General features: G+C 47.0%; 2 protein-coding genes across 2 annotated transcripts; both read right to left on the reverse strand.

Moving 5' to 3' along the window:
• Positions 1-3,459: 3,459 nt before the first annotated feature.
• Positions 3,460-3,916, reverse strand: GAST (gastrin). The gene is made up of 2 exons (XM_061176430.1): positions 3,706-3,916; positions 3,460-3,563 (listed from the first exon to the last, which is right to left on the reverse strand). The coding sequence occupies exons 1-2, from the start codon at positions 3,914-3,916 to the stop codon at positions 3,460-3,462; spliced, it is 315 nt and encodes a 104-aa protein (XP_061032413.1).
• A 20,187-nt stretch (positions 3,917-24,103) lies between these two features.
• On the reverse strand, positions 24,104-26,724 carry EIF1 (eukaryotic translation initiation factor 1). Its single transcript, XM_061174874.1, has 4 exons — positions 26,536-26,724; positions 25,664-25,827; positions 25,418-25,519; positions 24,104-24,980 (listed from the first exon to the last, which is right to left on the reverse strand). The coding sequence occupies exons 1-4, from the start codon at positions 26,564-26,566 to the stop codon at positions 24,936-24,938; spliced, it is 342 nt and encodes a 113-aa protein (XP_061030857.1). The 5' UTR covers positions 26,567-26,724; the 3' UTR covers positions 24,104-24,935.
• Positions 26,725-27,910: the final 1,186 nt, after the last annotated feature.

Genomic DNA, 27,910 nt, shown 5'->3' on the forward strand with positions numbered 1-27,910 from the left:
CGGAGCAACTAACCCCGTGTGCCACAACTACTGAGCCTACTAACTTGTTTGTGAAGCTCTACCCACCTGAAAGACTGAGAGCCCGCAAGCCACAACTACTGAAGCCTGTGCGCCTAGAGCCCGTGCTCCGCAACAAGAGAAGCCACCGCAATGAGAAGCCCCCGCACTGCAACGAAGAGTAGCCCCCGCTCACTGCAACTAGAGAAAACCCGCGCGCAACAATGAAGACCCAACTCAGCCAAAAATAAATTAATTAATTAAGAAAAAAATGACACGAACCTGTCTACAAAACAGAAACAGACTCACAGACATAGAAAACAAATTTATGGGGAATTCCCAGTGGTTAGGACTCGGTGCTTTCACTGCCGTGACCCGGGTTTGATCCCTGGCTGGGGAATTAGGATCCTGCAAGCCTCGCGTCCCAAGGCCAAAACAAACAAACAAACAAACAAATAAATAAATCCCCTACCCCATTTAAAAAAGAAAAGAAAAGAAAAACTTATGGTTATCAAAGGGGAAAGGGGGTGGGATAAATTAGGAGTTTGGGATTAGCAGATACACACTATTACATATAAAATAGATAAACAACAAGGGCCTACTGTAAAGCACAGGGAACTGTACTCAGTATCCTGTAATAAACCATAATGGAAGAGAATATGAAAAAGAATATGTATACATATGTATAACTGAATCACTTTGCTGTACACCAGAAGCTAACACAGCGTTGTCAATCAACTATACTTCAATTAAAAAAAAAAAAAAGTAAAAGAATCTTGAACTCCCCGTTTCTGGGAATCTTCTGGGCTGGAAGAAGGGCCTCTACTTTGCCAGAGGGGAGCAGCTTCCCTTTACCTGGAGGCTGCAAAGACCTCCTTGAGGCAGATGCCTCCTGAAATGATGCTTCTCAAGATTTGCCCCTGCCACCCTTAGGCGTTTCTAACCCACAAGCTAATGTCAGGTCTTAGCATGTGGAGAAGTACTGTTCCAGATAAGAGAAGAGAGGGATTATTCACCGCCAAATGCTGCAGGAGCTGAATGACCTGGATAATATGTACCAGCAGGGACCAGGATGACAAATACAGGAGTGGATTTTTGAGGTTGGTAGACCCAGGAGGGTGAGCTGGAGAATGGTAGAATGACTGGCTAGGGGAGAGTTTATTTTATTTTATTTTGACCACGCTGCCCGGCTTGCGGGATCTTAGCTCCCCGACCAGGGATTGAACCCCGGGCTCTTGGCAGTGAAAATGTGGAGTCCTAACCACTGGACAGCCAGGGAATTCCCAGGGGAGAGTTTATTGATATGGGAGACAAGGATGCTTACTCTCCTATGATTCAGGATTTAATTTCCTGGCAAAGACACCTGAAGCCAAATGCCTCGCTGGCAATGACTCCTTGAAGCTCAGACAAAACAACAGTATACAGCAATTGAATCGAAGATGTCTGAATTGCCTCAGCAGAGTATTGAGGAAGGAGACAAAAGGCTCAGAGAGGCAGGCTTGCTAGAATGGAATTGTGATGTAAGATGAGAGAATCCACAGGTGACAGTGATGCTTCAGGTGTTATCAGCACCCCTCTTAGCACAGCAATGGGGTCTGGCTAGTGCAGGACCAAATCTCAGAATCCCATCATGGGGGTCTTACTTCCTATAACCCCTTCTAGTACCCACTGTCTTAGGATGAGTTCCCCCAGATGCAGACTTGGAGATAGGGATTTGAATGCAAGTAGTTTATTTGGGTGGTGATCACAAGAAATATCCGTAGCAGCCTAAGGATGTGAGACAGGGAAGGGAAGGGAGCCAATAAAGGATATCGTTGAGCAGGTCACTGCTGTGGGTAACTAGGGCTCAGTGCTACTGGGGACCTTTGGGAGACAGAGCAGCATACACCTCAGAGTTACCCCACTCCAGGGGTGAGGGAGCTGGGGTATTCATTCTCCAACTCTCATCTGTCATTGACTGACAGATGCATCTGGAGGTACTAACTCCCCAGAATTTCCAGCCTGCCTTGCATTCTGAAAGCCCTCAGGTGGAGAGTAGCAGGTGCCTGTGGTAGGATGCTGTGACAGGCACAGGAACAGTAAAGGAATACGAGTGAAACGCCAAGTGTGTGTGCCAACCATGCGCCTATCCATTTGATAAATATTTTTAAAATTATTTATTTATTTAATTCATTTTTGGCTGCATTGGGTCTTTGTTGCAGCACGCGGGACCCCTCGCTGTGGCGCTCGGGCCTCTCTCTAGTTGTGGCGTGTGGATTTTCTCTTCTCTAGTTGTGGTGCGCGGATTTTTCTCTTCTCTAGTTGTGGCGCGGGTTCCAGAGCGCGTGGGCTCTGTAGTTTGTGACACGCAGGGCTCTCTCATTGAGGCACACGCGCTCAGTAGCACGCGGGCTTAGTTGCCCCGCGGCATGTGGGATCCTAGTTTCCTGACCAGGGATCACACCTGCATCCCCTGCATTATAAGGCTGATTCTTTACCACTGGACCACCAGGGAAGTCCCCTATTTGATAAATATTTATGGGGTATCTCCTGTTCTTGGCACTAGGGATACAGCAGGGAAGAAGGACGCGTGGTCCCCACCCATACAGAGTTTCCCTTCTAACTGGGGAGGCAGACAATAAACTGGCAAACAAAACAACTACGGACTGTGAAATGCGCTCTGCAGATAGTACTGTGCTGTGATTAAAGACTACTGGGGGCTGCGTGTGAGGAGCAGAAAAGGCAGGTCTCTCAGGAAGAGGCCTTTCAACCAAGACCCAAGAGAAAAAGAGGAGCCAGCCAGGAAATGCATGCCACGCACAGGGAACAGCAAGGACAAAGGTTCAGAGCAGGAAAGAGCATGGTGCGCTTGAGTGGCAGGAAGGAAGAGGAAGGAGAAAGGAATCTGGCACCCGTGAGGGGGAAGAGGACAGCAGGGCTAGGTCTTAGGGCTATGGCAAGGAGCCCACTTGGTTTTTTTGTTTGTTTGTTTGTTTTGTTTTTTTGGCCGGGCCACGCGGCATGCGGGGATCTTAGTTCCCCAATCAGTGATCCAACCCATGCTCCCTGCAGGGGAAGCGTGGAGTCTTAACCACTGGACCGCCAGGGAAGTCCCCAGGAGCTTAGGTTTTATTCGAAGTGCAACGGAAAGCACTGGGGGGTTGACTCTGGAGTGGCATGACTGATTTCTCTTTTAGAAGGCTCACTCTGGTTGCGATAATACCATCTATTCTCCCATCCACACTGTAGAGTCTTGTTCAACGTTAAACTCTGGGGACACCCAGGAGACTTAGCCAGTATCCCTGCCCCTAGGGGAGTGCTCAACCCTCCTCCCTGTCTCAACTCTGCCGCAACCCCCATTCCCTGCCCCATGACACTTGACACAATGTGATTCATTGGAAACTAGTTTATTTTGATATGTGTTTCATGGGGCTGGGCTGGGCGGGGCTGGGCTGGGAGGTGGCTGGGCTCTCAAGCTTGGTTCTAGGGACGTAGGTCCCCTTCCTCGGCACTGCGGCGGCCGAAGTCCATCCATCCATATGCTTCTTCTTCTTCTTCCACCCATGGTCCCTGCTTCTTGGACAGGTCTGAGGGTCAGAGGTGGGAGAGGAGGTGAGGATGCGGGAAGGACGCCTAGCCTCTGGAGACTGAGGCCAGGGCCAGCCTGTGGGGACCTTGGCTAAACCAGGCTGGGCGAGGCAAGTAGGGACTGTTGTCACCAGCTCCTACCTGCTACCAAGTGTGAGGGATCCTGGAGCCCCAGCTGCCTTCGGTGGTGAGAGGCTGGGCCCAGCCGGTCCAGCCCACGTGGCTCCTGGCCCCTATTGGCCCCTGGATCCAAGGGTGCATCTTGCAGGTGGGAGTGGGGCTTCCAAGAAGCTTCAGAGAAGGCGGCCAGAGCCAGCACCACGATCAGCACATACACACACAGTCGCTGCATCTTGTCTGCAAAGGAGAGAGGGGTTGAGCTTAAAGGTGGGGCTGTCCAGGCACCCAGAGGCAGGGCCAGGACCCTCCCTGCTGACGGGTCTGCAATTCTGCGTGGGGTTGTGGTCTGTTCCTCCAGGTCCTGCCAGCTCTTTCCCTAACTCCCAACCTCAAGCCTTGCCCCTTTGCTCCTTACCTACCCTAGTTACAGTGACTGCTTCTCTCGGAGGAATTTAAAACCCAGAACAATGGTTTCCAAACTGTTCTGAAGAATTTGAGGCCACGTGAGCGGTTCTGTAATGCTTAAGTCTTGCAACTGAAAGTGAACTTTTAAATAGTAATAGGAACGGGATGTACACACTCAGCTGCTTACGTCTCTCTTTGCAGCCAACCAGCACATTCACTGTGTAGTGGGGTCACCCTGTTTTTGTGCAGCCTTCGGAGGGAAGGTTCTCCTGCCATTTTCACTTAACTGAGGACTATCCTCTGACTATAATCCAGCACTTAAAAAAAAAACCAAACTGAAACTGTCACCATTTGCAGCTATGTGTCAAGGTGAACCAAGTTTGGGGAAACCAGTATACAGAAATAAAACGGACACTCAAACAAATCTAAAATTTATCAGAAGTAAATAATAAAAATCTTGCCTTCGGAGAACACATTTGTATTAATAAAATACTGGTTTCATCTGTTTTCTCTGTTAGATTTCTTTTGGAAGAGAAAGGGTTCTGCTGCTAAAGAAACAAACCTGAAAAATCAGTGATCTAGAGAGATGCTGTCCAGTATGGTAGCCACCAGCCACATGTGGCTCTTTACATTTAAATTAATAAAAATTAAAAATTCCTGGGACTTCCCTGGAGGTCCAGTGGTTAAGACTCCATGCTTCCTCTGCAGGGGGCACGGGTTCAATCCCTGGTCCAGGAGCTAAGATCCCACATGCTGGGTGGCCACACACACACACAAAAATTCCTCTCCTGCACAAGCCACGTTTTTAGTGCACATGTGGCTGGCAGATACCGTATTGGACAGTGAGGCTGTGGAATGTTACCACCAACATGGAAAGTTTCACGAGACAGTGCTGGTCTAGGAAAGAGCTTGAGATGGGTCTAGGAGCTGTGGGTTCCAGTTCCAACCCTGCCCAATTTGTGTGACTTTGGGCAAGTCACATCTCTCTCTGGGCCTCAGTTTTCTCCCCCGAGAGATGGGAGAATAGGCTTCGTCCTCACCCCGCAGGGCTGGGGTGAGCATGGAGTCAGAGGGTCAGGGAAAGGCCCTGGTTGAGGCAGCAGGGCAGCTCGAAGGCAAAGGTTGGGATGCCAGAGTGGGTCCTAGAGCTGAGATCTAACCCAGCTAAGGGCTAAGGGAAGGCTCCCAGCCCTGGAGACACTGAGGTGTGAGCCTGCTAACTGGATGAGGGCAGGGGTCCCATTAACCCTCCTCCCAGCTTCTCCCCTCCCTTCCTGGGTGCTCTCACCTGCAGAGTTGGGAGATGCGTGACGCTGCTGTTGGCCTGGCGCCTCAGTTCTCTGCTCTGCTGGGTGCTCCAGCCTGACTTATAAACCCTCAAGGGCCCTCCCAAGCCCTCCTCCCCCAGGAGGCCAGGCTCCCCACTGCAGAGGAATAAGGATGGGCACAGGTACCTCAGCCCCGCCCCACCCGGTCATTTAGTCAGCTGTCCAGATGTGGGGGAAGGGAAGGCGAGTTGAACTTCAGAGCGAGGGGCAGGAGCAGAGTGGGGGCAATTCTTCAGCTGGGCATATCTGGTGGGAGACAGGCTCCCTGGGCTCAGGACAGAGCCCCCTGCCATGTCCTTGGGGTCAGCAGCCTGGTGATCATCCCTTGGACCACATCCCAGTTGGATGGACCGAGTGACCTTAGATTCAGAGGAAGCATATTTCCCTAAGTGTTCATGTTTGAAGAGCAGGGAGTGTGTGAATGTGGAGTGATGTATTGATCCCCTGTCCCCTCTGTTGGGCTCTGCAAACAGGACGTGTCATAGTTATCAGGAGCAATGGGCCGTGGGCTGATGGTCCCGCTCTCTCTACCTGGTGGCTGCGTCCCGGTTGCCTCTGAAGCCCCTTCACCTCCCTTACCTGGAAAACCCTGAGCGTCCCCCTTCTGATGCCTTTGATGCCCTCTGCGCTGGGCTGGGTTTAGCTTGGGGTTCCCCATCATCTCTCGGGTCTGTCCCTCCTCCCCCACCCCTTGCATCCCCCATCAAAGCCAATTCCTTGAGGTTCCTGCACTTCCAGGCTCCCTCATTTTGTTTTCAAAGCAAGACAGTAATCTGCACTTGTCAATATCGAAATACATCTTTAAATGGTTAGCAAAGAGACTAAAGCGTTTGCCCGAATGTACCAGAAAACCAAAGAGTCCGTTTGGTCAACTTATTTGATAAACTGCTGCATCGACCTGGTTTGGGTGGATATAACTAGCTCTAGGCTGTGTTTGGTTTTTCCATGGTTGGGGCTAGAGATTTAGCTCTTGTTCATGCATCATCAGGGCCCCTCCTTGTCTGGGGGAGTTTTGATGCCCCTGGGTATCATAAGGGGCCGTGGTACCCATGCTCACAGCCAGACTTGCTGAAAATGAACAGGTGATGAAAGAAGCAGGCTGTGACGTGTCCATGGCAACCAGTGGCCAAACGTTCTGATAAATAACCACTCACATCCGGAGCAGGACTCAGTGACTCAGCAGATGAAATAAATGAAAATGACGAAAACGGGGCAGGCACTGTTGATAATTAATTGAATCACAGAATCTCAGAGATGGAAGGAACTTTGAGGGGGCTTGGGAGAAAAGGTGGGGTGGGGAGCAGCTCTGCTCACATGCTAGGGGAATAGAGGTGTTTGCGTTGCTGTGGTAACAGAAAATTATAAGCTTACAGCAGAGCCCTGGTTGTATAGGGCCCAAGACTTGATTTCTGCTGAGGAGGGGGTTATGCTCCTTTGGCTGTTCTTCTGCAGGCTGGTTGCTGGAGGGGTGGCCACTGCACAAAATAGAAGCAGGTACTCCTATGCAATAGGTGATGGTGGAAAGCGGCTGCTGCTGGTGGGCGTTGGCGGGCCTGCAGGGGGGCTCGCAGTCACAGAAACTGCATGTTCTCCTCACAAGGGGAGCTTGTCCGATGGCAAAGGGAAGGGTTTCCTGGCTCTGTCCTTTTCCAGTTTGGGGCAGATGGCTGTTTTATCCCCCCAGGAAATGAAGGAAGTAACTTGGAGAGGAGTCTTGAAGATGATGTACATAAAGCACAGTTGCCCAGAATATCGTGGGCATCTAATTTGTTTGCATCTTCTCCCCTTAGCCTCTCTGGGTCTCAGTTAGCCTCATCTGTGAAATGGGAATCACTCATTCCTACCTCACAGGGCTGTGGTGAAGGGGGAATGTGACAAGATCTATGCACATGTTTTGCATACATGGTGGAGCTTCTCCCACCCCCACTGCCCCCCCCAACCAAGGATTAAGGAACGCAGTTCCCTAAAAAGCATTGTCTGTGAACCCAAGGTTTTCCCTCCTGCTGGCCTGACACCTGCCCTGAATTGCTATTGAAAGGGGTGGCAGGGATGGAGGCTGTGGAGGCTGGGCTTCTCAGAGGCCGGCACCTACTGGTGTGTAGAGGGTTTTGGAATTGATGAGGCCAAGGTGGAATCCTGGTTCCAATGCTTTGACTAGCTGAGTTACCAGAAAATCCAGTTTCTGGGTGTACCAAGTTGAAGAGCAGATCCCTGGGTCCCAGCCCCCTCCTGCTGCCTGTGGACCCTGCCCCTGTCTTCACGGTAATGACCATGCCGAGTACCAGGCACAGATAAGCCCTTCGGGGGAATGAATGCAGTTGCTCTTCACCATGATCCTCAGACACAAGTGCTAGCATGTCCCCATTCTACAGATGAAGAAACTGAGGCTCAGACAGGTCTAACAATCCCTGTCCTGAGTTTACATGACTGAGCAAGGAGAGCTGGGCCGGAAACTCAGGTCTCTATCCTCCTAGTTCTGGGATCTTTCTCCTCCCAGTGGGGGTGTGGTGGGCAGAATAATGGTCCCCCAAAGAGGTCCACACCTCAATCCCTGGGACCTGTGAGGATGTGACAGTGCATGGCAAAAGAGATGTTGCACATGCAATTAAGGTTACAAATTTTAAAATAGGAAGTTTACCCTGGATGATCTGAGTGAGCCCAATTTAATCAGATGAGTCCTTAAAAACAGAGAGCGCTCCTCGGCCAGAGGCAGAAGTGATGTGGCTAAAGGATGAAACAGAGATTTGAAGAATGAGAAGGACCAGCCCTTGCTGGTTTGAAGACGGGTGGGGGGCAACGAGATGAGGGATGCAGGTGACCTTAAGGAGCGAAGTGGTCCCCCCTGACCACCAGCAAGGAACAGGGATTTCAGCCCCACGACCGCAAAGAACTGAATTCAGCCAACCACCTGGATGAACTTGAACTTGGATTTGTCCCTGGCACCTCCAGAAAGGAATGCAGCCCTGGCAGCACCTTGATTTCGGCCCAGTGGGCCATGCTATACCTGGACTCCTGACCTACAGAACTGTGAGGGAATGAATTTGCGTTGTTTTAAGCTTCTAAGTTTGTGGTAATTTATTATGGCAACACTAGAAAATGAATCCAAGGAGTTCCAGCCTTTTGAAGGCTTCTGTCAGTGAGAACAGACCCTGAGTGAGTTCGCGGGTGATTTTTCCAGTGCAGTTAAGGGAGATGTTCGTCAGGACATCTGACTCCCCATCTAGTCCATTTTTGTTCCAGTTATCGAGCATGTGCTGTAAACCACGGTCTAGATGAGGCCCTGGGGATAAGAGGTGACTGTGACCGGCCCTCTCTTGGCTTTGGTGGAGTTTAGATTCTTGAGGAGGGGGGACACATAAAATAGACAAAAGCGATGGTTCCCTGTCAAGGTGAAAAGATTCCCTGGACTCCGCTGCCACCACGTCCCCCGCCCCTCGCCCCAGCTACACTCCCTGCTGCCAGGACTGGCCTTGGGAAACCTCTGAAGAGCGGCTGTCAGGAAGGCAGTGCCTGGGCTTCCTAATCAGTTATTGATATGGAAAAAGGGAGAGGTTGACGGTGACTCAGTCACCCCGCCCCAGGCAACGGGGCCTTGGAGGGTGTGAAGGTGCTGGGACAAACAGGGACACCTGGGTGCCGTTCATATCCCCATGGGCATCCACGGTTCCTCCCAGGGCTGGGGCTGGGGCTGGGGAGAGGGAGGTGGGTTCACGACTTCTGGCCTCACCTGCTGTCCGAAGGTCATAAGGTAGCAGGACCAAGAGGACAGCCCGTATGATGCCCTCAGGCCTAACTGGAGAGGACACCCGCCAACCTCAAGGGCAGGTGACAGGCCCGGCGGAGAGGAGAGAGAGCAGAGGTGCTCCCATCCCAGCCTCCTCTCCCTAGCCCTGCCTCTCACCTTCTCTCTCTCTCTCTCTCTCTCTCTCTTTTTTTTTTGGCTGTGCTGCACGGCTTGGCGGGATGTTAGTTCCCCAACCAGGGATCGAACCCGGGCCCCCTGCATCCGGAGTGTGGAGTCTTAACCACTGGACCACCAGGGAAGTCCCACCGATAGTGTTTTTAAATGGGAAAATAATTCTAAAGGTACTAATGTGAGAGGACTCTTTACTCAGGTGCATTTTAGGGAGGGTCGGCCAGGTTGAGTCGCTTACCCCAGACCCCACGGGTAGGAGGTGAGGAGGCTGAGCTGTGAACCTGGTCCGTCTTCTTGGTCTCCGCGTGCTGCAGCCTCTCCTCGCCCACAGCCTCCTGTTCTACCCTTTCTCCTGAAGCCCAGCTCCTGCTGAATCTACCTTTGCTGGGACCTCCAGTTCCCCAACCCCGTCTGGGTCCTCACGACCCACCGACCCTTCCCGGTCTCACTTTCCTCCCCAGCCTGGGCCACAGGGTTTGTCATTTCAGTTGTGTGTGGTGCATCTGGATTGCTGCCCTTGTCCTGCTTCAGAACCTGCCAGGCTGGTCCCCAGTTCCTGGCAGAGGATGCCACTACCCCTTAGTTTCTGTCTCCCTCTCCCTGCAAACAGGAAAGTTCCTGAAAGTGGCCGGTTGATTCGATTACAGATTAATATGCTGCAGCTGGGCTGTTGCCTGGCAACCTTGTGAATCATCTCTCCCTTCACTCTCAAAGTCATCTGACATCAGCCCCCATCTCTCCACCACGACCAAGGTTGTCCAAGTCCGCCTTCCATCCTTTTTTTTTTATTTTTAATTTTTTTTAGGCCCCTTGGGATCTTAGTTCCCCAACCAGGGATCGAACCTGCGCCCCTGCAGTGGAAGTGTGGAGTCTTAACCACTGGACCACCAGGGAAATCCCTGCCTTCCATCTTTTTCTCCTTTCTGCCGTTACTAGAGGGGGCATAGCCCTGTTCAAGATCAACCCCCCTACCAGGGTCCTTCATCCCAGACCCTCCTGCCTGCTTAGAGACCTTGTGCCTTCACTTTTTCATTCATTCATTCATTCATGCATTCATCTGTTTCTTCAACAAAAATTCTCTAAGTTCTCACCTAGTGCCAGGCACTGTGCTGACCCTGGGGACACAGTGTTGATTGAGAGGGTCTTCATGCCTTTTCTCTTGAAGGGGAGACAGTATGATGCGAGCTTAAGGTACCACAGGTGGTTGGGGACGATGTAAGCAGGGGAACCTTGTCTATTTCCCTGGACCTTGAAGCTCTCCTCCATGAAAGCCTCCTGACATCTATAACACGTTTCCCCCTCCCTCTTCCCAGAATGACGGTGATTAAAATTTAGGGAGCACTTCTATGGCCAGACCTCCATGGTAAGCACTTTGCATGCATTATGTCTTCTAATCCCTACCACAACCCCACAAGGAAGGTAACACTCTTATCCCTAGTTTATAGCTGAAGAAACGAAGGCACAGAAAGAGTTGGTGATTGTTGGGAGAAGCAATGAAGTAATCCACTATGGACCTTGAGCATCCCTGGATGCTCTTGCTGAGGAGGCCAAGAATGCAAGGTTATGACCACTCTTCACCTGGGCCATGTCTCGGGGTTGTCTTTGGAGTGAGTAACCTTGAAGAATGAGGTTCTTGATCTCCCGATGGGAGTAGGGAGACTCCCCAAGCTGAGTGTTCCTCAGCTGCAACTACTGCCCATAGAGCATCCATCTGGGTCCATATTGTGTCACCAACTGTGGAGCTTGAGGGGCAAGGGGAATTGATGCAAATCATGCTGTTAGCTGGGTTGTAAGTAATAAGGTTATTTGTCTCTGACCCAGGAGTCTTGTGTCTTCTGCCGGCATTGATCAAAGAATAACTTATCAGCTCGTAAGTAGGATAAAATCAAATCAATCAAATCAATCCCAAAGTCAACACAGTGATTTGCCAAGGACACAGGGCTCATCCATTGAGATTTGAACTTAGGCAGTTTGATTTCACAAGCATTAAATAAAAGTCTTTCCTTGCTGCTTTCCTGCTCCCTGTATGGCAATCTTTGAGTGCGGTTGGTTGGAGGGACATGGGGCTAAGGAGAAATAGGAGGAGGTTTTGATGGCTGATTTTACCTGCGACCTCACTTGGCTATTGTGAAAAGCTATTTAAGGGAAGGGAGAGGGAGCAGTGTATTTCTTCAGGCTTTACTGAAGTTCTCCTGCATTTATAAACCCATCTCATTCTACACTATCCCTGGCAGAGAGTAGAGGACATTTGTGTTCACCAACCAAAGTGGTGCCATGTGGCAAGGGCAAAAATCCCTGCTCATAATTTGCTCACCCAGCCAGCTTTGAAAGGATGCAATTTAAAAAATACATATAACTTATTTATTTAGATATATTTCACATATCACACCATTCAGTCTTTTAAAGTATGCAATCCAGGGGCTTTCAGGATATTCACAAAGTTACCCAAATATTACCATTATTTAATACCATTTTCATCACCCCAAGAGGAAACCCTGTTCCCCTTTGCTGTCCCTCCTCATTCCTCCTTTCCCCTGGCAACCACTCATCAACTTTCTGGTTCTGGACATGTCTGGACATTTCATATAAATGGAATCATACAAAACGTGGCCTTTTGTGTCTGGCTTCTTTCACTTAGCATTGTTTTCAAGATTTACTCATGTTGCAGCATGTATCAGTACTTCGTTCCTTTTTTTGCCTAATTATATCGCATTGCATGGATATACTACATTTTATTTATTCATTCATCAATTAACATGATCAGATGGACATTTGGGTTGTTTCCACTTTTTGGCTGTTATGAACAATGCTTGCTAGGAACATTTATGTACAAGGTATTATGTGAACATATGTCTTCAGTTCTCTTGGGTATATACCTAGGAGTGGGAGGGCTGGATCACAGAGTAAGTCTATGTTCAACTTTTTGAGGAACTGACAGACTGTTTTCTTCAGAGGCTGTACCATTTTACATTCCCACCAACAATGTATGAAGGTTCCCATTTCTACACATCCTCCACCAAAAATGGTTATTTTTTGTCTTTTTGACTATAGTCATCCTACTGAGTGTGAAGTGTCATCTCAGTGGGGTTTTGATTTGTGTTTCCCTGATGGCTCATGACGTTGAGCATCTTTTCATGTGCTTATTGGCCATTTGTGTATCTTGTTTGGAGGGATGTCTATTCAGATCCTCTGCCCATTTTTCAATTGGGCTATTTGTCTTTTTTTTTATTTTTTTTATTTTACTGCTTTGTAAGAGTTCTTATGCATTCTAAATCTGAGTCCTTTATAGGGTATATGATTTGCAAATATTTTTCCCCATTTGGTGGGTTGTCTTTTCACTTTCTTGACAGTATCCTTGGAAGCACAAAAGTTTGAAAATTTGATGAAATCCAATTCAACTATTTTCTTTTGTCACTTGCACTTTTGTTGTCATGTCTAAGAAAGCTTTGCCTATCTCAAGGTTGTAAAGGTCTTATATTTTCTCTTAAGAGTTCTATATTTTTAGCTCTTATATTTAGGTCTATGATCCACTTTGAGCTTATTTTTGTATATGGTGGAAAGTAGGGGGTCCAACTTATTTCTTTTGCATGTGGAGATCCAGTGGTGCTGGCACCTTTGTTGAAAAGACTATACTCTTCCCTCTTGAATTGTCTTGGCTCCCTTGTTGAAAATCTTGTGGAAAATTTGAAATGTGATAATTCTTGACAATTTTTAATTTGGGGGTAATTTGTGTTATTTCAAATGCAGTGTATAGAGGGAGGCTTTATTAAAGTGGGTTTCCTAACAGTGTTTCTCAATTTTTAATGTGCATGAGACCCACTGAGGGTCTCTTTAGGATGTAGATTCTGATTCAGTTGGTCCCATAGGGGGCCTGAGATTCTGTGTTTCTAAAACGCTTCCATGTTAGCATGATGTTGTTGGTCTGCAAATCACACTTCAGTAGCAAGGTTTTATCAAATGCGATTTCAAATGTGCACAATTGAAATCCACAATAAGAAAGCCCCAGTTAAAAAAAGGTTTGTGATAACCACCCCAAAAGATGGGAGCACAGAGATCACTCTAAGAAGTGAGAACCCTTCTCTCCTCATCGATTATTTGAAATATAAAGCTACTCTCCTGAGGGACTTCCCTGGTGGTTAAGACTCCTCGCTTCCAATGCAGGGGATGCAGGTTCCATCCCTGGTCTGAGAACTAAGATCCCACATGCTGTGGAGCATGGCCAAAAAAAAAAAAAAAAAAAAAAAACCCACTCTCTTGAAGAACCTACAAAAAGGAAACGAATGCCACAAGGTACTTAGAAAATTATAGCCACGAGAATTCTAAGAGATGGGACCAAATCTGATTTAGAGCATTAAAGCATTCGTCATCAAGCAAAGGAATTAATACAAATGTGTGAATCTTTATACTCAAGAAGTTAGAAAAAGAACCACAAAATCAGCCAATGAATGTAAGGGGGAAAGAAACATGATAAAAGTGGAAATGAATGATTGAGAAAAACAGAAAAAAATGTTAGGGCTGATAAGACTAAGAATGGATTGGGGAGGCAATCAATAAAACAGAGACATCTAGCAAGTCTAATTATTCAAAAACCAGAAATCACATGTGGTTAGACATGAGAAAGAGTATGTAATTTTAAAAAATAGAGATTTTTAAAATGATAAGAAATACTGTACATACTTCTATGCTAATAAAAATGATAATCTCAATTAAGGGGACAATTTTCTGGAAAAACACACATTTCCAAAATCAAGAAGAAAACTCAAAGAGTCCAAAATTATGGAAGAAATTGAAGGAGTTGTCAAAGAATTACCTCTAATAAAGATGACAGGCCAAGAGGATTTAATGATGAAATATCATTCTGCCATTAATAATGGTGTTTTTGAAAAACAGTTAAGGACACAGGGAAATTTTCACATAGTGGATTACACAGATTTCTGTTTTCTTTTTTCCTACTTTTTGTTGTTTTCCAATTTTTCAGTGAGTGCATATCGTTTTCCTAGTCAAATAAAATATATATTTTTAAGGAAGAGTAGTGTGTATCCAATGCACCCACCTCTTCACCACCCCCCCCCCCACACACACACACTGCTCCTTGAAAAGGGGCTTCTGGCCCTTCTCAAGGTCATCAACTCATTGGCCTTGGGTGTCTCCTAGTTGCTTACAATTGTTTCCTGCAGCATTTGGCATTGTAGTCCAGCCCTCTGGCCTTCTTTAAGATCTCCTATTAGGCACCATTCAACCTCTTTACCTGCTTGAACCTTCCATTCCTTCCAAATATAGGAATTCCACAGGGATCGTCTGGACCCTTCTTCTCTCTCCCTTGATGGTCTCACCCTGTCATGACGTCAGTGTTCATGATCTTAAAGCTCTGTTTCCAAACACACCTTCTCTTCCATGTCCAGACCCCATTGCCAACTCTTGGCTGTGTTCATTCATTCATTCGCTCATTCATTCACATTTACGGAGTACTTACTTGGTGCAGGCGCTGTACCATGCGGGGGTTCAGCAACGAACAAGTCAAACCACACCTTTCTCTCATGGAGTTTCTATTCTAGTTGGGGAGTCAGATGCTAAGCCAACCACTGTACAAATAGCTAAATTATTTCCACTGTGTTTAGGCAAGGGGTCACATTCAGTGTGTGACAGGGAGAGGCACTCTTTTTCTGCTCTCTTTTTCTCCATAGCACTTACCACCATCTGGACAAGGATCTAATTCATTTGTTTGATTTTGTTCGTCTTCCCCCACTGGAATGTAAACTCCATATGGGCAGGGATCTTTGTTTAGTGCTATATCCCCAGTGCCTCAAAGACTATCTGGCACATACTAGGTGCTGAATAAATGTTTATTGAATGAATGAATGGCTCATGCTACGAGAAGTTTAAAATGAGCAGGGTTAGCCTATCTGGTAGAGCAGGAGGGAAAGGATGGGTGAAATCAGTGGGTCTCAAAAGGGATGTATGATTTTGCCCCCAGGGGCATTTGGCAATGTCTAGAGACAGTTCTGGTTGTCTGGGGAGGTGGGGTAGGGGAAGGAGTGCTATTGGCATCTAATTCATAGAGGTCAGAGATACTGCTAAACGTTCTATGATACACAGGACAGACCACCTCCTCTCCCCCCCCCCAATAACTACCTGGCCCCAAATATCAATAGTGCTGAGGCTGAGAAACCCTGGGTTACATGAGCCCACTGGGCACTGTCATAAACCTGGGAAAGCTTTTCAGAGTCACCCACACCCTGTCTTCTGTCCCATGTCCAGCAGCAAAGCATCTGAGATCTCTCTCAGTGAGTCTCAATTTTTTTGTATCAATGAGCCTTTCTACTCTCATATGAAAAATCTAGAGGGACTTTCCTGGTGGTCCAGTGGTAAAGAATCTGTCTTACAATGCAGGGGACGTGCGTTTGATCCCTGGTCAGGGAACTAAGATCCCACATGCTGCGGGGCAACTAAGCCCACGTGCCACAACTACTGAGCTCCCACGCCTCAACTAGAGAGAGAAAACCCGCAGGCCGCAACTAGAGAGAAGCCCTCACGCCACAATAAAAGATCCCACATGCCTCGACTAAGACCCAATGCAGCCAAAAATAAATAAAATAAACAAATAAATAATAAATAAATCTTAAAAAAAAAAAAGAATCTAGAGAGGAATTCCCTGGCGGTCCAGTGGTTAGGACTCCCCAATTTCACTGCTGAGTGTGTGGGGAACTAAGATTCCATAAGCCGCCACAAGCCACCACAAGAATCTAGAGAACCAGCTTGGGAATTTTAGATCATTTTCATCATATGCCAGGTATACGCCAGGCATTTTAAGTAAAAGATAATTTATTTGAGGTTGGTAATGATAGGTTCTTCTTTAAAGCTTAATTTAAAATATAATCTGTAACTCACAGACATAGAGAACAGACTTGTGGTTGCCAAGGGGGATGGGGGATGGGGGAGGGATGGAGTGGGAGTTGGGGGTTAGCAGATGCAAAGTGTTACATATAGAATAGATAAACAACAAGGTCCTACTGTATAGCACAGGGAACTATATTCAATATCCTGTGATAAACCATAATGGAAAAGAATATAAAGAAGAATGTATTTCTATATGTAAAACTGAATCACTTTGCTGTACAGCAGAAATTTACACAACGATGAAAATCAACTCTACTTCAATAAAAAAATAAAAATAAAAATGAAATAAAATAACTGTAATAATCATATCATTTAAAGATAAAATTTGACTTTCCCATTAAAAAGTGACAAAACATCGTTTATATTTAATTAGAAGAAAAAGCACGATTTTAGACAAATTAAAAAGTGATATTGCATCATGCTTGGTTATGAGAACAAATATATGTTAAAATGCAGATTTAAATTTCGTTATGTATTTTTTTAAAGCTGTAGTCCATAAGGATCACCTTATATTTTTTTATAAACTTTGTATTATTTTTCCTGGAGGGTGATATAAGAGAGTTTCAGGCTACTTATGCAAGCACATTACAGATAGCACATGAGAGATGGGCGCTGTCTTTGGTCCCAGTAAATGAAAAGCCACATTTGATATAGCCATCACTGTATTTTCTTCTTCAGCATTGTTTTTGACATCCTTAATCAGATGAACAGGACCTGCAGATCTGGTAGGGTTCGGTAGTGGTGAATGGAGAGATCACTCATGGGCCACTCCAGGGCTTCTGGCCTGAGGCTCTGAGGGCTGAGCTCAGGCTTGGTACCACTAAAAAGCGCCCCAGCTGACTGCTGTGACAGCCAGTTTTCTGCGCCTCTCAGCCGGTGCCATGTTATTTATTTATTTATTTTTGGTGTTTCAATAGAACTAGCTTTATTATTATTATTTTTAAACAAAAGAAATGGTCTAAAAGCAAATACAGATATGTACCAAGGGATGGATGTGACCTGGTACTTACAAAGGAGCTGCTGTGTCATAAATGAAAACAGCATGTTAGGAGAAAAATAATTTTCAGGTGCTGTCTGCTTGAATAATCTGGAGATGCATGGTAATGATCAGTGTACCACGGTACTAATCAGTTCATATTTAGCTCATAACTGTTGCTTTCCATTCTTCAACGGTCTGTTTTTGTGCATTTCAATGCATATCTGAAACTGTAATGGAAAATGCATTTATAAAAAATTTAAACTCATAACGTTACCGTTTTTCTTTAACCAGCTTGCAGATCACTCTATGAGGTCTGCTAATTTTATGGTCCAAGCTGGTGCTTCTCAAACTTTGTTAATGAAGATTGTTAAAGTGAAGATTGAGGGACTTTCCTGCAGGCACAGTGGTTGAGAATCCGCCTGCCAATGCAGGGGACACGGGTTCGATCCCTGGTCCAGGAAGATCCCACATGTCCTGGAAAACAACTAAGCCCGTGCGCCACAACTACTGAGCCTGCGCTCTAGAGCCCACGAGCCACAACTACTGAGCCCACGCGCCGCAACTACTGAAGCCTGCATGCCTAGAGCCAGGGCTCTGCAACAAGAGAAGCCACTGCAATGAGAAGCGCGTGCACCGAAACGAAGAGTAGCCCCCCGCTCGCCGCAACTAGAGAAAGCCCGCGCGCAGCAACGAAAACCCAGCGCAGCCAAAAAAAAAAAAAAAAAGATTGATTTAGTAAGTCTACTGTGGGGCTTGAAATTCTGCACATCTAACAAGCTCCCAGGTGATGCTGAGCAGCAGGTCTTTAGCTCTGTTTCCATGATGGGACAATGGAACCTAAGTAAGTCACAATCTCCCTGCACCTGATTTGGTCCTGTGTTTGTTTTCTACTGTTTCACAGAAATGGAGTGAGAATCAATGACTTGACACACGCACAGATGACTGTCACGTTTATGCTCCCACATTAACATTTTCCACCCTCTGTGTTCCCTACGCTTCCTGTTTTCAACCAGTTGTCCATTCTGGGTATAAATTAACCATAAAGGTCTAAGATTAAAGACAATTTGAACCTCGCAACGACCTGGATGGCTGCGGCTGGATGACGGCTGGTGATAGTGGCTGTGCAGCGAGTGAGTCGTGTGCGGGCTTCCGAGCGCCTTGGAGTCTGGCTGCTGTGTGCGCCTCCTGCTCAACACACACTCTGTTTCAGAGTTATTTTTAAATATTTTGAATAGTTATTAATTTTAAAAATCGATATTGAAATAGGCACTGTTACTGCTTGTAGTGATGTGCCTGGAAAACCTTTGATAATCCCTGGGGCTTTGCAAGTCTTGGGAGGAAATCATGGGCCGGAGATTCTTAACTGTTTCGGGTAGTGGCTTCCTTTAAGAATCTGATTAAAGCTATGGATGGTCTTGAAGAAAATGCACACACGTACGTTATACATGAACTCTCACAAAGTCTCAGGGGTTGGTTTCTCAGATGTTGGTAACCCTCGGTTACCCCTTTTTCTACCATCTTAAATAAATAAAATACTCTTTTTTTTTTAAAGTATTTATTTATTTATTTATGGCTGTGTTGGGTCTTCGTTTCTGTGCGAGGGCTTTCTCTAGTTGAGGCAAGCGGGGGCTACTCTTCATCGCGGTGCGCGGGCCTCTCACTATCGCGGCCTCTCTTGTTGTGGAGCATAGGCTCCAGACGCGCAGGCTCAGTAATTGTGGCTCACAGGCCCAGCTGCTCCGCGGCATTTGCGATCTTCCCAGACCAGGGCTCGAACCCGTGTCCCCTGCATCGGCAGGCAGATTCTCAACCACTGCGCCACCAGGGAAGCCCCTAAATACTCTTTTTTTAAAGTTTTTTTTGTGTGGACCATTTTTAAAGTCTTTATTGAACTTGCTACAATATTGCTTCTGTTTTATGTTTTGTTTTTTTGGCTGCAAGGAATGTGGGATTTTAGGTCCCCGACCAGGGATTGAACCTGCACCCCCTGCCTTGGGAGGCAAAGTCTTAACCACTGGACCACCAGGGAAGTCCCTTAGATAAAATACTCTTGATTGCCCTGAAGTTTAGCTCTGATGATGCTTCTCTCCTGCTCAAGTTTCTTCAGTATCTCCCCATTAGCCGCAGCAGTGTTTTCCCACATGGGGTTTGTGGCCCTCCCATAGGAACTGGCTGATGCTGGTTAAAGGGCAGGGCCCCATTTAACCAGCTGGGCCCCATTTCAGAGCTTCTGGATCAGAATCTCTGGCCCTAAAGGCAGGGTCATTTCCTGGAGTTTGTAGGCCTCTGTAATATCCTCCGAGGCTATGTCACACCTCATACCAAATGAATAAAATGTACTCACAGGCCATATAGACATACATTTTCTGTAACTTTTTTTTTTTGAGGAGGGAGGAAGCAATTCTGTAACAGTTTTGAAAACATATTTATAAATTTTACAAATCTAAGTTTTGTTAAAAATAATATTCTTTCTCTAGAACCTTTATTACGTTTACATATAGTTATGTAAGAATTATATTGCAGCTCTTGTAGTTAAACAATTATGCTGATTTTGCAGTTTTTGAGTCAATTTTTGGAAATGATGCATTTTTCTTCAGTCCTTAGACATTTTGTAGGCCCTTGAAAAGTAGCTGGGACCCGGGCACTGGTTAGCTAATACCCAGTACAGCCAAATTGTCCTGGGAGGGGCCTAGAATCTGAATTTTTAACAGGTTCTCCCAAGAACAGTGCATTTTATGAATATTTTAATTGGAGTTGAGTGCAAGAGAAGAAATTACCAAAGCCTCAGATTATGGGCTAATTTTGAAATAATGTCTTATCTCCTTAAAAGTTAAAAATTAGTCAAAGGGTTCTTAATTTCAAAGTAATTGTGACAGTGAATAGTAGTTTTTTGTTTTGTTTTGTTTTTTTAATTCTTTTTTAAAAATTTTATTGGAGTATAGTTGATTCACAACGTTGTTAGTTTCAGGTATACAGCATAGTGATTCAGTTATACATATACATATATTCAACCTTTTTTAGATTCTTTTCCCATATAGATTTTATTTTTTATTTAAAAAAAAAAATTATTTATTTATTTTGGCTGCTCCAGGTCTTAGTTGCGGCATGCGGACTTCTTAGTTGCGGCATATGGACTTCTTAGTTGCGGCATACGGACTTCTTAGTTGCGGCATGCAGACTCCTAGTTGCAGCATGTGAACTCTTAGTTGTGGCATAGCATGTGGGATCTAGTTCCCTGACCAGGGATCGAACCCAGGCCCTCTGCACTGGGAGCGCAGAGTCTTACCTACCGGACCACCAGGGAATTCCCTCCCATATAGATTTTAAAATTTAATTCTTTTTAAAAAAACTTTATTGGAGTATAGTTGATTTACAATGTTGTGTTAAGTTTCAGGTGTACAGCATAGTGATTCAGTTATACATATACATATATTCATTCTTTTTCAGATTAATAGTAAAGTGTTTTGACACTGATGCCACAGGGGGTACCACCCAGGCTGGTAAACAAGGAAGGGAGTCAATTCTAGAGCCTCCTGGTACAATGTTTGTTCACGAATATACTGGGTTTCTTTGACCTATTTATAGATTAAAAATTGAATAGGTTTTAAAGTAGTTTTAGCTCACCAGTCTGCATTTTGCCTTCATTTTGTGTTTGGCCCTGCTTGTCCCTGTTGCCAAGGGTGAGCATTGGGCTGGGCAGGGAGACTGAAGGAAGAGAGGGGAAGGATGAGGCAGAGAGAAGAAACTGGGGGTGGGAGAAAGGAACTAAGGAGAAGAGAGCTGGGAGACTTTTTTTTTTTTGGCCGTAAATTTTATTAATCATCTTCCTAATCAGTCTTTATTTTTTTGGCCAAGCTGCACGGCATGCAGGATCTTAGTTCCCCAACCAGGGATCGAATCTGTGCCCCCTGCAGTGGGAGCGTGGACCCTTAACCACTGGACCACCAGGGAAGTCCCTGGGAGACATTCTTTACTGTGATTCTTTTGCATATTAACATCAAAGTCTTAGCTCGTGGCTCAGCCCACTCTGACCTCACACCAATCTTCCCCCCAGCCCTTATTCTCCTCCACCCCCTCCTCCCCACCTACTTGCTGGTTAAGTTATATTTCCTCTCTGAATCTGTATACCATGGGACTGAGTCCGTACTGCGAAATGAGTCGTTTAGCACAGGCCTGGCATATAGTGAGAGGCAGTACTGAATTATTTCTGCTCCATGCAGAGCCTTTGTTCCAGCCATGGATTCCTCACACACACTAGGTGCTTCCACCCCTGGGTCTTGACTCCTCGTCTTTGTCTGGAATGCCCTGTTTCTGATGGCACCTCCTTTATGAAGCCTTCCCTGGTCCTATGGGGTCCAGATGGAGGTGGGGAAGATTTCCCAATCCCCAGAGATCCTGCAGCTCTTTGGTCAAGCCACTGGTGGCCTTGACCCCTCTCTGCCTTGTGTCCCGGCTGTGTGCCAGTCTCACACCCCTATCTGGGGTCAGCATCCCAAGCACAGGGTGTCTGATTAGCCTTTTTGAGGCCCACGATTCCTTGCATGCTGCACTGCATATACCAAGCATGCAACCTCTGTAAAATAAACTATTTAGGTCATCTGGTGGGAAGAGCAGTGGAGAGTCCTGGGTTCTAGAAAATGTGCAACCACCCATTAGCCTTGGGAATGTCCACATTTCATATTTCTTAACTATCAAATGGAGACAATTAGGCTTTTTTTGGGGGGGGGCCACGCCCATTTGTGTATTTATTTTTTGTCCATACCACGCGGCATGTGGGATTTTAGTTCCCCGACCAGGAATTGAACCCGTGCCCTCCGCAGTGGAAGCGTGGATTTTTAACCACTGGATCGCCAGGGAAGTCTCTAGCCTTTCTTAATTATTTCATTCCCTGAGATACACCCAAGTCACATCAATTGATTAGAATGTTCACAAACCAGGACTTCCCTGGTGGTCCAGTGGTTAAGACTCCAAGCTTCCACTAAGGGGGCACAGGTTTGATCCCTGGTCGGGGGACCTAAGACCTCTCATGCCACTTGGTGAGGCCAAAAAAAAAAAAAAAAAAATAATAATGTTCACAAACCTCTTGCCATTATGTTCAGATACTTGTTTTGGTTGGTTCCAGACAGCTGACTGAATACTGATGTTGCTAGTTTTCCAAAGAATAGTCCCATTCTGGAGAACTGGAGGTCTTTAATAGCCACAAGAGATGTTAACAACCTAGCACAGGACCAGCACACCAACGGCACAGGATTCTCTTACTGTTTCACCCCATCTGATTTTTTTTTTTTTTTTTTTAATTTTTTTAAATTTTATTTATTTGGTTGTGCTGGGTCTTGGTTGCGGCAGGCATGCTCCTTAGTTGCGGCTCGCCGGCTCCTTAGTTGCGGCATGCATGTGGGATCTAGTTCCCTGACCAGGGATCGAACCCTGGCCCCCGGCATTGGGAGCACAGGGTCTTAACCACTGCGCCACCAGGGAAGTCCCCCATCTTCTTTTTTTTTAAACAGATTTAAAAAAAAAAAAAAATTTTACTTATTTATTTTTGGCTGCATTGGATCTTTGCTGCTGCACGCGGGCTTTCTCTAGTTGCAGCGAGCAGGGGCTACTCTTCATTGTGGTGCATGCGCTTCTCATTGCAGTGGCTTCTCTTGTTGAGGAGCATGGGCTCTAGGCACGCAGGCTCAGTAGTTGTGGCACGCGGGCTCAGTAGTTGTGGTTCGCAGGCTCTAAGGCACAGGCTCAGTAGTTGTGGTGCACGAGCTTAGTTGCTCCGTGGCATGTGGGATCTTTCCGGACCAGGGCTTGAATCCATGTCCCCTGCACTGGCAGGCGGATTCTTAACCACTGCGCCACCAGGGAAGCCCCTCATCCCATCTTCTGATTGTGGTCTTCTGTGGGTTTGGCCTCTAGGTTGTTCTGTAATAGAAGCCCCTATAAGCCCTTTTGCTTAACAGTCAGATCTTTCTGATTTTTAAAAGTATCATCCAAATGCTTTGAACAACGCTGCTACATTTGGAGCCAAGTGGTTAAGTTGTTCATTAAACACAATCAGTTTTGTAGGATCTTGGGTTACAAGCCTCTGCCTCTGGGGTTAGAATCTTGTTTTCAGGGCAGTTACCACTGGCTCAGCCCTGCATCTCATTGGTCCTCCTCTTCCTCACACACCCCCCTGGCTCCAGGTTGGCCTCTATGTGGGAGGCTAACCTTTATTTACAAAATGGGCCGGCAACCGAGAGGGGAAGGGTTGACTCCTAACGACCATTCTGAGTTTGAAGCCTGACCAGTTCATAATCCACAAACGGATTTTGTGTTTAACAGAATGGCCCTAAGAGCAGACTTTGATACACTTCACTGCTCATTGCCCTTTGTCAAGGGATGGCCTCCCAACATTGTTTCAGCTTCTCCAACATTTTAGTAACTACATTTTTACTACTACAAACCTATTCTCTAGAAAAAGTACTTTCATTATGCCTTTTCTAGGGTTTGTGGATTACATCAAGCCGCACACCATGTTTATCTTTTTGTCACAGTCCTTAAGACCTGTTAAGAAGGGAACTCAAGGATTTCCAAACCAACCCTGCTCTGTCATCTCACAAGGCAAGTTCCTCCACAACCACTAAACCACTCAGGCAGTTGGCCAAGTGTCTGTCAGCCAAGCAGCACTTTCTTTCAGGACAGATTAATGGGACAGCACAGCTCTGGCTGAATGCTTACAGGACAGCTGACATGTGGGGCACTTGGAGGGACAAGCTCACTAGTTTTTCATTAAGAGGCTGAGGCCCCATTTGAGGAGCTGCAGGTGCAGATGTATCCTCTACTGCCATTTCTGTGGTTCCTCCACACATACAAGATTGTCTATAACTATATATTAAACAGAAATCTGCAAGTCAGATGTTTCTGAAAACAAGTTTTATTTAAATAAGGGTTTAAATACATTACATAACATTAAAACTGAAGGGGAAAAAACCCCCCCAAAAAACCAAAAACCAGTTTGTTACTTCACATGGCATTGGGCAGCTGTTGCTAGTAAGTTGCGAGCTCTACAGCTACATGACTGATACATCGGTTTGAAATTTGTTCCCTTGTCAAAAGTTTAACTCTGATAGAAGGTTGGCCTCACGTTCTAGTTTGGACATCGATCAGCTAAGATATGTCTGGTCAAAAAGACCTTGGTGGCAAGCCAGATGTCCTCTCACCTCAATAAAATGAAGGTGGCTGCTCTAAGCTCTGCCCACCTGGTCACGTTGGAGATACCAGGGGATCTTTCCCCTGATGATCAAAGACTCCCTCTAGCAGTACAGCTGCCGTCGCTGCCTCACCCCATCCTCCACTCTCAGCTTCACCGAGGGCTGTTCAGGTGGCAACATTCTCTTAGGGCAGGGAACTCTGTAGAGGGATTGCTGAGGAGCTTCTGGCCAGACATAGCCGTCTGTGATCTTGGGGCTCTGGACTTGGCTGAAACATCACTGTTATTGCTTTGTTTCAGGCTGGACACTGCCAGGTGCCTACTGCTTGACCTCTGTTTAAATGAGGGACTTCAAGACTAGACAGCATGGCTCTTTTCAGTTTATTGCATGAAGGAGTTACACTAGTCCAAGTTAAAAGCAGACCCCAAATGGTTACATTACACAAACTGTGAGGTTTTTAAACTTGTGACAAGGGACAGAAGGAAAATTCTACTCATTGCAAGGAAATCCTCACTTAAGCTTCAGTGAGCCAGAAGCACTTAAAACCCATGAACCTTCAGCTGATCGTCCTTAGCCAGTCCAATCTGCAAAGGAAAAAAGGGCAGTTTTAAAGCCTCCATTTCTGATGACAACAATCCTGTCCTCCTGCTTCTACACTGGTCAAGAGAAGTCCCAGAGCCCAGATGCTCTCAACTCAGGGTACACTCAGTTAACCACCAATGGTGTAATAGGTAGGATTTTAGCACCTAGAACAGCCAACCAGACATCCTGCTTGTTTTAGTATGTGTCTGCATGCAATTGCACCCTTAAAGTAGATCCATGTAAACAGTAAACTTAAGGCAGACAAATCCCTTGCTTTCAGAAACACATTTTGTCTATGAACTTCAAAAACTCTACTGTTTGGCTTAGCCTTAGAAAACAAACTTCTATGTCCCCAGCAGAAACTGACTAGACTAGGCAGATCTCAGATTAGTTAGCCAGGGCAGAGGCACAAATGTGCTAACAAGAAGTGACAACTCACCTCTACGAGGAACTGGCATATGTTCTTGCGCTGGTCACCCTGTAGCTGAATTACTTCTCCATATTCTGGATGCTCAATTACAGTACCATTGCAGGCAAATTTCTGCAAGGACAACGCAAGCAAAACAAGTTAGGCAGCGCAACGGCCTGAATGCCACTAATAACCCTTTTCAGGAAGTAATACAGGACAGCAGCCCCATGTAGGCAAGGTAAATGCGATTTCCCTACAATCTCATTAAAAACCTACCTTCTTAAACGCCTTCACTAGTTTCTTTTTATCGTAATCATCAGCGATCCCTTGGACAGTAGTAAGGGTCTTCCTGCCGTTCCTCTGTTGAATTCTTATATGGATATAATCCTCAGTGCCAGCAGGAAGCAGATCATCACCCTTACTTGCATCAGCAAAGGGGTCTGGGAAAAAAGGTCAAGCTCGTTTAGTGCTGTTGTGCTCAGATCCCACTGCCACCCTCCCACTGGATCTCTTCCGTGTGCAGAAAGTGATACTGAAATCGTCAGGGCCTGGTCAGATCAGATATATTCTTTCTTGGCTCTCCTCGAACAGGTCAGTCCGGGACGGCCAGCTTCCCCAGTCCGGGAGAATGTCTGGGCTTCCTGCCCCAGGCCCGCCCTCGGAAGCCGATCACATGTCGGGGGAGCCAGGGTTGGCCGGCGGCGCCCCACCCAGCTGATGCAACCGGCCGGAACTCAAGCTCCGAGGCGTGGCCACGCTTCCCGCCCCATTGGCGCGCGCAGCTGTCACTTACGGCTGGCACCGCCTCTCCCTCCCAGCTCCGTGACAACGGCGGTGACGTATGGGATGTGACGAAAGGGTGGCGGGAGGGGCGGGTGTGGCCCGATGAGGCCAGGGAGCCATTAGTAAATGCGCCACCCGAGACGCCGGGCCCGCCCAAGGGCTGACCTCCCGCCCGCTCCTTCCGGTCGCGCTCAGGGGCCAACCCCAGGGCCCAGGCCGCGGCCCCACTGCCTGCGAGCCCGGACATCTCCCCTCTACCCAAGTTCACTAAGGCCCGGAACGCTTAGCAGCTTTCCGGGCCCTGGCTGTGGACCCGGAGCGCCCCGCCCGGGCCTTCCTCCTCTTGGGACCTTTCCGGGACTTACCGAAAGAGTGGAGGTTCTGGATAGCGGACATACGATACGATTCCTTTTCCTCGGTGGAAACGGCCTGCGGAAGGCGGCGGCTGGAGAAGGCAGGCGGGGGGGACGGAGCGTCGGGAAGCGAGGGGGCTCAAGGGGGAGGCTGCTGAGTCCTCGGCGGCGGCTCAGTGACTGGGACGGAGGGGCGGTGCCTGTATTCACTTATATAGCCGCCCCTGTGACGCCAGCGCGCTGCCCTCACGTCCAGGCCCCACCCACGGCGTTCTGCCCCCTGCGCCCGGGCGCCGCCGCTTCCAATTGGTCCGGAAACGGGGACGCGGGACGGCGCTTGCGCAGGAACTGTGTGCTGCGGGAGGGCGTCCTCTCGACTAGGAGAGAGATGGAAGGGGGAGGGAAGGGTTGGTTCATCTAGGCGCCTGCGCAGTGCTGGAGGAAGGTGTCTGGCCGGTGCAGACAACTGGCGGAGGTTTCTGCGCCTGCACCCTATGTTCTTTGGCTTGTTCCGCCTTCTTGACCCTGTTGCAGGGAAGGGTTTTTTCCTGGGGTAGATTGGCACTCCTTAGAGGGGATTTAGATGCTGACCCTCCCAAACACGACAAATTCCCACTATCTCATACCCACCCAACTACCCACTTACTCCCTACTTTACAGATTTGCTCCGTGACAGATTTAGGGCGGCACTTTTTCAACGTACAATAGTATAACCAAAACCTTAACTTTATCATTTAGATTAATTTATCATTTAGATGAATCTAATCTAAAAATGGATTAATCTACTTTAAACGTATCGTTTAGATCGTCTAAGGAAAGAATGCCCAGATCATTAGCACGAGTTCAAGGGAGAGTAACGTTGGTTCTGGGGGCCAAGAATTCACGCACTTGGAAGGGGGTCCTTTCTGTCATACAAATTGTGTGGGGCTGAGCCTTCCCAGAGCTTAGTTGAACTATTTCCTTCAAAACAGTCAACCTTTCTAGCACTTTCAATTTATTAATTGAAATGCTCATAGTTGCAGGGGTACCTAGTGTGGTTTTAGACTCCAAAGGCTTCCAGGGGCCAGGGAGGTAAGATAAAGGAGTGCAGACAGCCAAGGGTGGTGTAATGGGGTGTGGTGAGCGCCGGGGTGAAAATCAGAGGCTGCAGCGCCTCCAGCCCATTGTGCTAGATCTTCTTTTTCAAGAGAACCCTGAAATTCAGATGTTTCTATAAAATCTTTTGATTTCTAAACATCGCCAATAAATTTAATTTTGGAAAAACACTGTGCAAGGCAAACAGAAAAATGTATGCTGGCCCCAAGGACTGTGGGTTTATGTCTCTTGATGGTCAGGGTCACTGGCACCAGTGGAGTCTAATGGGAGAGAGAGACAATAAGATGACAGA

Source organism: Eubalaena glacialis, chromosome 19 (genome assembly GCF_028564815.1).
Source record: "Eubalaena glacialis isolate mEubGla1 chromosome 19, mEubGla1.1.hap2.+ XY, whole genome shotgun sequence".
In the NCBI taxonomy this organism is placed as follows: domain Eukaryota; kingdom Metazoa; phylum Chordata; class Mammalia; order Artiodactyla; family Balaenidae; genus Eubalaena; species Eubalaena glacialis.